At 39.7% G+C, this 12,575-nt stretch overlaps 1 protein-coding gene across 2 annotated transcripts in view; it reads right to left on the reverse strand.

Annotated features, from left to right (window-relative positions):
* Positions 1–319: 319 nt before the first annotated feature.
* The window catches only part of LRRC2 (leucine rich repeat containing 2), a 109,365-nt gene continuing 97,109 nt past the window's right edge, over positions 320–12,575 (reverse strand). For both annotated transcript variants that reach the window (XM_037901699.2, XM_037901698.2), the window contains exons 7-9: positions 4,980–5,135; positions 3,436–3,572; positions 320–1,575 (exon numbers count right to left, since the gene is read on the reverse strand). In XM_037901699.2, the coding sequence (XP_037757627.1) occupies positions 1,526–1,575; positions 3,436–3,572; positions 4,980–5,135 (343 nt within the window). In that variant the 3' untranslated portion in view covers positions 320–1,525. The remainder of the gene's footprint in view (positions 1,576–3,435; positions 3,573–4,979; positions 5,136–12,575) is intronic.

Raw genomic sequence — 12,575 nt, forward strand, 5'->3', positions numbered from 1 at the left:
AGTGTTTACAGGATCAGGGCCTTAGAGTTTAATAAGTTGTATTATTTTCACACCATATGATTGATCTGAGGTATTTTACATAATATTTGGGGGCCAATGAATCTTACCTTATCTATACCAGTGTAACAAATGTAGAAAAATAATTTAATATTGTAAAATCATATTTTCAAAATTGTTCTTATACATGCAATAAAAATATTTTAATTACCTCTTTAAGTAATATTTCTGATACTCTTGTTTGCTCACCATGAAGTGTTGGTGAACTTTAACCAGAAACTGATCTTTACCTCTCTGGCTATAGCAGAGCTATCACTCTTCTGTAATATGTCATCCTCGTGATGTTACTACTCTTTATTACGTGTTTCTCCCCCATTCAGAGTTACACAGTTTAGGATGATTTTAATTAAATGGCTTCAAGTTTCAATTAGTATTTTTAGATTAAAAGTTGATTTAATACATGAAAAATATTCATATGCAAAACTAAATCATTCTATAGTATATACACTTACAGAATTATGTATAACAGATTACAAAACAAGCAAAACAATATCATAACCAGCAAAATCATCCTACTTATAGAACTATGGCATTAGCATTACTAAAAAGAAAGTCATTGTTATACCAACAAAAATAGTGTAATTCAGAACTATCAATATTAGTCAAAGTGCTTGGTTTTTAAATATTTTCATGATGTTTTATTCATTCAAACTTCTTCCCAGAGATTATTTTTCTTTTAAAGTCCTATTAAGCCATTGCCAAACTATTATTTAAAAATTGCTTACCGCAAAAATTCCAGTCACCTGTGTACTAATATTTGTGATCATTTAAATGCTTGTAATATAATTGAAAAAAGCAACATTATTTTCACAGACTCCATACTGAGTGTCTACTTGCTGGAATTTATTTAAACTGAAAAACCGGAGAAGGACCTTTCTGAACAGCAGAAAGTAAACACATCACCCGTAAACAACGTATTTAAACCTATCATTAAGAACTATTGCAAACAATTGAATTAATCATTTGGTCTTTAAAATATAATAGATCACATGCATTTTCTAAAGCATTAACACTTCCACTGTTTGCACAGGAACAAATCTTTTTTCAGTTGAACCGCAACAGAATGTAAACCAGATATTGTTTAAGGCCCCTATCCTGCAAACATATACCTGCTTAACTTTACTACTGTAACCCCATTGATTTCAATAGTACTATTCACAGTTGTGAAGTACAGCACATGTATAAGTGTTTGCATGATGAGGGCCTTAGCGGTGTATAATTTAGTGCTTGTTGCTGTTGACTTGAAAATAAATGTTAATTTAAAAAGTGAAATTCCATCTGATGAAAACTATTTAGTCCTTGAAATTTTGTCTGTAGCTGTTGAAAACAAGTATGGTAACAAATAAGAAATTCTGTGATCATTATTTAAGAGCTGCTTATGACTCTCCATGATATCAATATTTTCCATTCACATAGACAAAAATAGAGTTTTTCTAGTATCCTTCAGTGTCTTAGAGATTTCTGATCTTCAGAGCTGGAGAGTAAAGGATACCTTTGTAGTATAGCAAGGCATAGATTCTGTAAAAGGAGAAAAAGTATACTATTTAAAATTTCAGCTGTATGTTCATCAAGTAAACAGTTATATTTAAACCTTGCCCAGAAATAGCTCGATGTCTTCATTTTATTTCAAAGGTGAACTATAACAGCAAATGATTTGTGTACTAGTTTTCATAGATTCTATTGGTCTGTGTTATGCAGAATGTCAACCTAAATGATCATAACTGGCCTTAAAGTTCTTGCCTTAAAATTGAAACTCCATCTACAAAGGTGAATGTATTTTGTGCCTGTCTGACTTCACAGGATTAGCACTTGTAGAAACAATTTTAAAATATATATTTATTGATTTGCAGTTCACTTTTACAAAAAAAACCCAACAAAACACCATAGTGTTTTTATTATTAATAATAATAATAAATTTACATTTGCACCAAAATAAATGAGTATATATCCAATGCCCTGGGCTCCCAGGACAATTTTTAAAGATATATTCATTTTAAAAAAAATCTGTCAATTATCCCAGATCAAACCAAATAACCCAGGAACACCACAAATGAATGGACTTCCTCACATAGGACATCCCCATTACTCATGCACTACACCCTTGTTTTGTACACATCTCCCAGGCCTTTAAGGCCAAATTCTGATCTGATATTTTCTGTTTTTTTCCCCCTCAGTAGTGCTGCTGCTAAGGGAGCGGAGGGGGTGACCCAGCTCTAGAGTATAATTCCAAGTTCAGTGTGGGCCTGTTCTCTACTCAGGGCATCTTGGCATAATAACCACCAAAATTAGGGCCCTACCAAATTCATGGCCATGAAAAATGCATCATGGGCTGTGAAATCTGATCTTTCCCCATGAAATCTGGTCTTTTGTGTGCTTTTACCCTATACTACACAGATTTCACAGGGGAAACCAGCATTTCTCTAACTGGGGGTCCTGACCCAAAAGAGAGTTGCAGGGGAGATCACAAGGTTATTTTAGGGGGGTTATGGTATTGCCACCCTTACTTCTCTCTGCTTTCAGATCAGGGTGGCTGGAGAACAGCAGCTGTTAGGTGGGCACCAGCTCTGAAGGCAGTGCAATACCATACCATGCCACTCTTACTTCTGCACTGCTATCTTCAGAGCTGGGCAGCCAGAGAGTGGCGGCCGCTGATTGAGGGCCCATCTCTACAGGCAGCAGCGCAGAAGGAAGGGTAGCAATACCATACCAGGCCATCCCTACTTCTGTGCTGCTGCCGGCGGTGGCTCTGCCTTCAGAGCTGGGCTCCCAGCCAGCAGCCACCCCTCTCCAGATGCCCAGCTCTGAAGGCAGCGCCACCGCCGGCAGCAGCACAGAAGTAAGTCTAGCAGTACCACCCTAAAAATAACCTTGCAACCCCCACACAACTCCTTTATGAGTCAAGACCCCTAAAATTACAACACTGAAATTTCAAATTTAAATAGCTGAAATCATGAAATTTACGACTTTTAAACTCCTATCACCAAAATGTACCATGACTTTGGTAGGGCCCTAACCATAACGAATTTTGACCCCTCCACAGAGTTTGTATATGTTTGTTCAGATCTAGGGCTCTGATTCCGGCATCTCTCATCAAAACAGATCTGAAAGCTCATCTTCTTTTGAAAAAAAGACACAAAAGAATTTTCACCCTTGTCCAATAGCATATAGAACTTCTACAGCTTTTAAAATTGCATATTTCATGTGCTCTTACATACAATTGTGCTCTTACGCTTGTCTTCACTTTTTATAAAGATTCAGGATATTGTTGATCTCTGTATAAATCCAAGCATATTATTTTGATGTGGCTAGGAAATCTTTATGAAATCTACATTTATATCAGAAATAATGGGAGATTTACTAAAAATTTAGTGCATATACCTCTTTCTTTTATATCTGCAATGTAAGCTTTCATAAATTCTTTCTCAAATTGCTCCCGATCACGTTCACTTTCTATGATGTCTTCGGTATTGTGATACAAGATTGTTTCAAGAGGATTATCCTTAAGGCTTATAAATCTGTAGAAAAAGAAATATTAACATGAAAGGATAACTTCTTAACATGAGCAGCCGAATGTAGTTTGCTATATGTCAGCTATTGATTATGTTACACATTTTTCCCCCCTTCTGAAATTACAAACAGTTTGAATTGATTAGCTCCAGAAATTATATTTACTAACTTGTCTTGTTTGGGTGGATCTCACATACAGTCCATGCATGTGACAACAGGCTAGTCAGTTTTATTAGCCAGTTAACCATACTTAAAAGTAGCAGCTTGCAGGCAGAGGGGGAGTTGTGAAGAACCTATGCTTAAGTAATTGAACAAAAGTGTTTTATAGTCTTTCTATTATGGAGCGAGTAAACATTTTAGGTAGCACTGTCTTTACACTCTGTTCTCCCTAGTACAATTCAGTACATCCATACTGCAATATTTTTTTCTGTCGGAATAGAGTTTTAGCATTTTGGGGCGTCTGTACATATCACACTTCACAACATCTGACCAGCTGTCCCATAATTGTACAGCAACTCCTGATCAGAATAAGAAACTTCAACATAGATCCCATCCTATCCATGTTTCACAGCATTCCAGGATTTAGTCAGAATTCCTTAGCTGATGATGCACACCCTTGGGAGTTAGAGTTACTTCCCAACATCCATTACAACAGAGAAGTTCAGTCTGCATGCTTTTTTGTCATGTTTGTAAATATACTAAACCAATACTTTGAAAATGAAAATCACATGGTTGCACAAACTGCTCAGTAATTCCATGCACAAAGTATGTGTACATAATTCTGAAAATCTGGGCCATCTCTTTAAAGCAACAAAAATTGATTAATCAGTGAAATTTCCACTGTCCTCAAAAGAAAAAATATCATTCCAATTAATCATATGGCATAGTAACACTACCAGGAACTGCTCTTTCATATTCAAATGACTTCAGGTCCTAAATCCTGAGTGTCAAATCAAGACATAGGATTATCATAGTTACAAATGGGAAGGACTTACGAATCCATCGATCTGCAACTATAGGATACAGTCTCTCAACCAAGAATATACACATTATTAAACCGACACAAGCACTGAATGTTGATGAGGCAATAAAGTCTCAGTACAAGTACAAAAGCACACCTTGGTAGTAGGTGAAATATCAGGAACCCTGAGGTAAACTTGTACAATTCCTCACTGGACTTCGGTGATTTCCTTGCCCTTAAAGAGTGGTTCTCATATAAATGAGGTCAGAATTTTGCCCCAGGTTTGGTGAAAGTTGCACAGGTAACAACATACCCAGCCCAGCAAGCATGAACGCAGAATCCAATAAAAGGAAAGGAAAAGAGAATTGTAAAACTGTTTTGAGGACCATTACTGCACTGGGTCACGTACCTTTCTACTTTTGAGTATATTCATTTCTCCCTAACTATTACTTACTTTAAACCTGTGGGTGATTCACAGACATCTGTGGGTATCTCGACCAGATCATCCCCACTAACCACCAGCAAACTGAGCTTTGGCATATTGAGCAAAGCTCGTGGAAGATAAGTCAACTTGTTTTTCTGCAGGAGAAATGTCTGAAGTTCATCAAGCCTAAGGAAGCATAACAGAGAAACATGTCTTAAAAATACAATATATTTTAAAGATCTTTTATTATATATGTGTATCTATTCAAACACCAACTGTTAATTGCTTCCTCTGGGAAAGAAGTATGCAAATATTCACGTGAACCATATGCTTTTCCTTATGCTGTTTTGTATTTTTCACAGAACATTCCATTGACTTCAATGGGAAGTTTCATGCATGGTTTGACAAGATAGATGCTAATAATACACCTGTGAGAAGAACTAAAAGTTGTGCCCAAATCAGAAGCTAGAGTAGCAGTGTGCACTTTCGTGGTGCAGTGAAGGTGTGTGCACACGATGCCATGCCACACAATGTGATGCAAAGTTCTCATGTATCTCATTCTGTCAGAAAGTCATCAAAATATAGGTGGGAACAAAAATATATATGGAAACTACTTATAAGAGTCATGTGACCAGGATTTGGCCTTTATTTAGTTTCCCCAAATATACAAGTACGACTGAAATCAATGTAAAGGACCTAATGTTGTGGTTTAGGGAGTAGGCTCCTTTCATTTGTGTTAAAAGAAAAGGAGTACTTGTGGCACCTTAGAGACTAACCAATTTATTTGAGCATAAGCTTTCGTGAGCTACAGCTCACTTCATCGGATGCATTCAGTGGAAAATACAGTGGGGAGATTTATATACACAGAGACCATGAAACAATGGGTGTTACCATACACACTGTAACGAGAGTGATCACTTAAGGAGAGCTATTACCAGCAGGAGAGCCGGAGGGGTGGGGGGGGACCTTTTGTAGTGATAATCAAGGTGGGCCATTTCCAGCAGTTGACAAGAACGTCTGGGGAACAGTGAGGGGTGGGGGGAATAAACATGGGGAAATAGTTTTACTTTGTGTAATGACCCATCCACTCCCAGTCTTTATTCAAGCCTAAGTTAATTGTATCCAGTTTGCAAATTAATTCCAATTCAACAGTCTCTCGTTGGAGTCTGTTTTTGAAGGTTTTTTTGTTGAAGAATTGCCACTTTTAGGTGTGTAATCGAATGACCAAACAGATTGAAGTACTCTCCGACTGGTTTTTGAATGTAATAATTCTTGACGTCTGATTTGTGTCCATTTATTCTTTTATGTAGAGACTGTCCATTTTGGCCAATGTACACGGCAGAGGGGTATTGCTGGCACATGATGGCATATATCACATTGGTAGATGTGCAGGTGAACGAGCCTCTGATAGTGTGGCTGTTGTGATTAGGCCCTATGATGGTGCCCCCTGAATAGATATGTGGACACAGTTGGCAGCGGGCTTTGTTGCAAGGATAGGTTCCTGGGTTAGTGGTTCTGTTGTGTGGTGTGTGGTTGCTGGTGAATATTTGCTTCAGGGTGGGGGGCTGTCTGTAAGCAAGGACTGGCCTGTCTCCCGAGATCTGTGAGAGTGATGGGTCATCCTTCAGGATAGGTTGTAGATCCTTGATGATGCGTAGGAGAGGTTTTAGTTGGGGGCTGAAGGTGATGGCTAGTGGCGTTCTGTTATTTTCTTTGTTGGGCCTGTCCTGTAGTAGGTGACTTCTGGGTACTCTTCTGGCTCTATCAATCTGTTTCTTCACTTCAGCAGGTGGGTATTGTAGTTGTAAGAATGCTTGATAGAGATCTTGTAGGTGTTTGTCCCTGTCTGAGGGGTTGGAGCAAATGCGGTTGTATCGTAGAGCTTGGCTATAGACAATGGATCGTGTGGTGTGGTCCGGATGAAAGCTGGAGGCATGTAGGTAGGAATAGCAGTCAGTAGGTTTCTGGTATAGGGTGGTGTTTATGTGACCATCGCTTATTAGCACCGTAGTGTCCAGGAAGTGAATCTCTTGTGTGGACTGGTCCAGGCTGAGGTTGATGGTGGGATGGAAATTGTTGAAATCATGGTGAAATTCCTCAAAAGCTTCTTTTCCATGGGTCCAAATGATGAAGATGTCATCAATGTAGTACAAATACAGTAGGGGCATTAGGGGACGAGAGCTGAGGAAACGTTGTTCTAACTCAGGTATAAAAATGTTGGCATACTGTGGGGCCATGTGTTGGGTAATAATAAAAAAGTTCTGTATTAAAATCACAAATGAGTTTGATTCCCCATAGTTTAAATTCCAGGGTATTACTAATTAAGAGGTCTCTTGGTTTTTGGTACTGTTTCTCTCCCTCTCTGTGTGAAACTTGCAAGCTGCTAATTGTGTTAGTACATTCTAAGTCAGAGTCTGTTCTCAAAGCAATTCTTTGTAACAACAACTACTCACACAGAGAGAGACTCAAAGCAATACTCTGTAACAACAGAAACATCACCCAGAGACTCCCCACCCTTTTGTTGTATTCATCTCGCTTTGTTAACAATTGTGATTAAAATAGAGATAGAGGATGTATGTGGATGGATGCTTGGTGTGCATAATAACTGAATGATCAGGGAGGTGTCAGCCTAAGAATCCAGTGTCCATCGGCTGAAGAAGGCGTCAAGTGGAAATAACCAGAGGACCCCCAGAGGACAGACTGGAATCCACCCAACAGCCTCAAGAATAGGAGAACCAAAGAACAAGATAACATCTGGCAGCACAGAGCCATCAGGAATGTGTCATCTGCTGATTGATTCAGCAACAGCATGATGAAGCAATTCCCATAGACTGGCATAGGAAGAAATTCCTATAAAAATGGACTCTAGAAAGTGAGAACTTTGGGGTCTGATTCTGCAAACCAACTTCCAGGAGCATCAGATGAGCATCTGACAAGGCCCTGCTCCCCCCTCATGTCCAGGACACCTCGCCAGTGGCTTGGCATGAGCAACTCTAAGGCTGGTAACTATGATAATAACCTTGCAGAACGAATGTGTTAATAAATATGAAATTGAATGGAATGTTATAGCTATAACTAACTGCTTACTATGATTCTTTCTGTATTCACAATAAATGTGGCATTTTGCCTTTTCCCCTTTAATAAGATCCTGCTGGTTTTTATTTTATTGGTATAACACATGCGGGTACCCATAGCAGTGCCGCTGATTTGAAGGTATACATTGTCCCCAAATGTGAAATAGTTATGGGTGAGGACAAAGTCACAAAGTTCAGCCACCAGGTTTGCCGTGACATTATCGGGGATACTGTTCCTGATGGTTTGTAGTCCATCTTTGTGTGGAATGTTAGTGAAGAGGGCTTCTACATCCATAGTGGCTAGGATGATGTTTTCAGGAAGATCACTGATGGATTGTAGTTTCCTCAGGAAGTCAGTGGTGTCTCGAAGATAGCTGGGAATGCTGGTAGCGTAGGGCCTGAGGAGGGAGCCAGACAATCCCGCTGTCAGGGTGCCAGTGCCTGAGATGATGGGGCTTCCAGGATTTCCAGGTTTATGGATCTTGGGTAGCAGATAGAATATCCCAGGTCGGGGTTCCAGGGGTGTGTCTGTGCGGATTTGTTCTTGTGCTTTTTCAGGGAGTTTCTTGAGCAAATGGTGTAGTTTCTTTTGGTAACCCTCAGAGGGATCAGAGGGTAATGGATTGTAGAAAGTGGTGTTGGAGAGCAGGCTAGCAGCCTCTTGTTCATATTCCGACCTATTCATGATGACGAGAGCACCTCCTTTGTCAGCCTTTTTGATTATGATGTCAGAGTTGTTTCTGAGGCTGTGAATGGCATTACATACCTATTTTTGTTCTGCACGGCTGAGGTTATGGGGCAAGTGATGCTGCTTTTCCACAATTTCAGCCCGTGCACGTCGGCAGAAGCACTCTTTGTAGAAGTCCAGTCTGTTGTTTCGACCTTCAGGAGGCTTCCTCCCAGAATCCTTCTTTTTGTAGTCTTGGTAGGAAGCTCTCTGTGGGTTAGTATGTTGTTCAGAGGTGTGTTGGAAATATTCCTTGAGTCAGAGTCGTCGAAAATAGGATTCTAGGTCATCACAGAACTGTATCATGTTCGTGGGGATGGAGGGGCAGAAGGAGAGGCCCCGAGACAGGACAGATTCTTCTGCTGGGCTAAGAGTATAGTTGGATAGATTAACAATATTGCTGGGTGGGTTAAGGGAACGACTGTTGTGGCCCCTTGTGGCACGTAGTAGTTTAAATAGTTTAGTGTCCTTTTTCTTTTGTAGAGAAGCAAAGTGTGTGCTGTAAATGGCTTGTCTAGTTTTTGTAAAGACCAGCCACGAGGAAGTTTGTGTGGAAGGTTGTTTTTTTATGAGTATCCAGTTTTGAGAGCTCATTCTTAATCTTTCCCTATTTGCTGTGGAGGATTGTTGATAAGGTGGTTCTGCAGTTTTTTTGAGAGCGTGTGGCACAAGCTGTCAGCATAGTCTGTGTGGCATGTAGATTATGTAATGGATTTTTTACCTTCAGTCCATGTTTATTCCCCCCCACACACACACCCCATTCCTCAGACGTTCTTGTCAACTGCTGGAAATGGCCCACCTTGATTATCACTACAAAAGATCCCGCCCCCGCTCTCCTGCTGGTAATAGCTCACCTTAAGTGATCACTCTGGTTACAGTGTATATGGTAACACCCATTGTTTCATGTTCTCTAGGTATATAAATCTCCCCACTGTATTTTCCACTGAATGCATCCGATGAAGTGAGCTATAGCTCACGAAAGCTTATGCTCAAATAAATTTGTTAGTCTCTAAGATGCCACAAGTCCTCCTTTTCTTTTTGCAGATACAGACTAACACGGCTGCTACTCTGAAACCGTTCACTTGTGTTGTGCCCCTTGTCCTTTCTTCACACAATAGTAATTTGCGGCTGAACATTTGCTCTTGAGAGTGAATGTGGGGGCCAGAACTATAAAACCCGAGGAACCATTGTTTTTCTCATTCACCCCGTATAGGTGCTGGTTCTACTGCGAGAATAGTGATGCAGCTGTATTGCATGAGAGACTCACACATTTCCTTTGAGTTCCAGAAGGTATGGCAGGTGATGCTTCAGTACATTAGACAGTGTTTCTAACTCTCATGATTTTTATTGGGAACCTCATGATATTTGGTGTTTTTCTTAAAGCTCCAGTGGCTGGAATCAGCAGATTGCAGAATAATCTCAACATTATATAGAGAGAGAGAAAGAGTAAAAGTTTCTAATCCTCATCCTTGCAGAGAAAAGATTGAAGCAAGAGCACTCTGAAATCTCAAAAACCAGAAGGTTAATAAAAAAAACCCAAAATGTATAAATATTAAAATTCATTATTTTTAATCCAATCTCTTGATTTAGAGGGGCCTAGCTGAGAGTTTTAATATTTGGAGTTAGCAATGCTAGGTTACCAGTTGGAAGAAACTTTGTAATGGGTTGGGTTAAAACCCCATTGATGTTGATAGGCGTGAACTCACGCTTTAGTTATCACAACTGTAAACATATGTCCCATCTGAGATCAAAGGTGTGTATGAACTCACTCAGGAGCTTATGGGTTGAGTATTGCTTGGGTCAGGAGGGGTGTGTGACAAACAAATACTGAGGTCACAGGCAAGAACAGAGAGAAAGAAGCAAAGGAAATGAAGCAAGAAAGCCAAGTAGTAGCCCGTGAGCACAGTGTGACCCTGGAAAAAGCAAGAGAGAGAGTGAAACCAGATATTATAGGGATAACAGAAAAATGGTAGAATAGTAGTCGTGGCTAGATTATAGCTATTGAAGGGTATTTCCTGTTCAGGAAAGAAAGAAAAAAAATAGTGAAGTAGCATTGTATATTAATGATGAGGTACACTGTAAAGAAATTAGAAGTGATGGAATGGATAAAATGGAATCTATTTGGTTCAAAATCACTTTGGGGAAGAAATCTAACTAATGCTCCACTGGGATAGATCTTGGGGTATGCTACAGCCCCCCAGGATCTGATATGGATATGGATGGAGACCTCTTTAATATTTGTAATGAAATAAATACTACTTGGAATTGTGTGATTATAGGAAACTTTAATTTCTTAAAAAGCAAAGGAGTACTTGTGGCACCTTAGAGAATAACAGATTTATTTGAGCATAAGCTTTCGTGAGCTACAGCTCACTTCATCGGATGCATTTTACAGCTCACTTCATCGGATGCATTCACTGAATGCATCCGATGAAGTGAGCTGTAGCTCATGAAAGCTTATGTTCAAATAAATTGGTTAGTCTCTATGGTGCCACAAGTACTCCTTTTCTTTTTGCGAATACAGACTAACACAGCTGCTACTGTGAAACCTTTAATTTCTTGGATATCCATTGGAGGACAAGTGCTACTAATAATGTTAGAGCCCAGATATTCCTGGATGTGATAGCTGACAGATTTCTTGCATCAAAGTCACTGAACCAACAACAGGTGATGCCATTTTAGATTTAGTATTAGTAAGTACCAAGGACCTCACAGATGAATTGGTTGTCGTTCTTGATTCAAGTGATCATGAGCTAATTCAGTTTAAACTAAATGGAAGGATAAAAATAGGTATGTAACTGGGATCCTTGATTTCAAAATGGCAATCTTAAAAAACTTATGGGAGGTATTTAGGGAAGTGGACTGGACTGAAGAACAAAAGGATCTGAATGTGGAAAAGGCTTGCAATTCCTTTAAGTCAAAGTTGCATAAGCTATCTGGTGCCAGCATCCCAAGCAAAGATGGGGGGAAATTGTGGGGAAGGGTTGCAGACCAAACTAGATGAACAAGCATCTCAAACAGGTTATTAAGAGAAAGCAGAAATCCTAAAAGGAATGGAAGATGGTATGGATCAGCAAGGAATGCTACCTCTTGGAGGTCAGCAGGTGTAGGGGAAAAAAGTGAGAACTGCCAAAAGCCAAGCAGAGTTGCACCTTGCAAAGGAAATTAAAAACAATTAAACCCAAGGTTCTTTAGCCATATAAATAAAAAGAAAACAAGAAAAGAAGTGGGACTGCTAAGCTCTGAGGATGGGGTGGAGATCAAAGATAATATAGGCAAGGCCCAACACCTAAATGAATATTTTGCCTCAGCTTTTAATAAGGGTAATGAGGAGCCTTGGGGTACTGCTAGGGTGGCTAATGAAAACGAGGACATGGAAGTAGAAAATACCACATCTGAGGTGGAAGTCAAACTCAAACAGCTCACTGGCCAAATTGGGGGAGCCAAATAATCTCCATCCAAGAATATTACAGGAGCTGGGAAGTGAAATTACAAGCCCAATAGCAAGGATTTGTAATGATTTTGTTGGGAGGAGGGTGGAAATTTAAAATTCATACAGATAAGTTTGCTTCCCTTCTGATATTTATCAGGCTCTATGAGCCACATTAAGCATGCTTTGGCTTGACCTTTCTCCCCACCTCGTATTCCTTTCTGTGTAGCTGCACAGCTGCTGCCCCGTCAGTTGCAAGTTTGCCGCTTCTATCTCTACCCAGAACATTATGTTGCTCAGGAATAAGACAGGAAGAGCAACTAGCTAACCACAAAACAGGGACATTGACTACACACCATGTGGTCAACAAACTGGAAAACTGAGGAAAATATATT

The sequence above is a fragment of the Chelonia mydas genome, chromosome 5 (genome assembly GCF_015237465.2).
Source record: "Chelonia mydas isolate rCheMyd1 chromosome 5, rCheMyd1.pri.v2, whole genome shotgun sequence".
NCBI classification, from domain to species: domain Eukaryota; kingdom Metazoa; phylum Chordata; order Testudines; family Cheloniidae; genus Chelonia; species Chelonia mydas.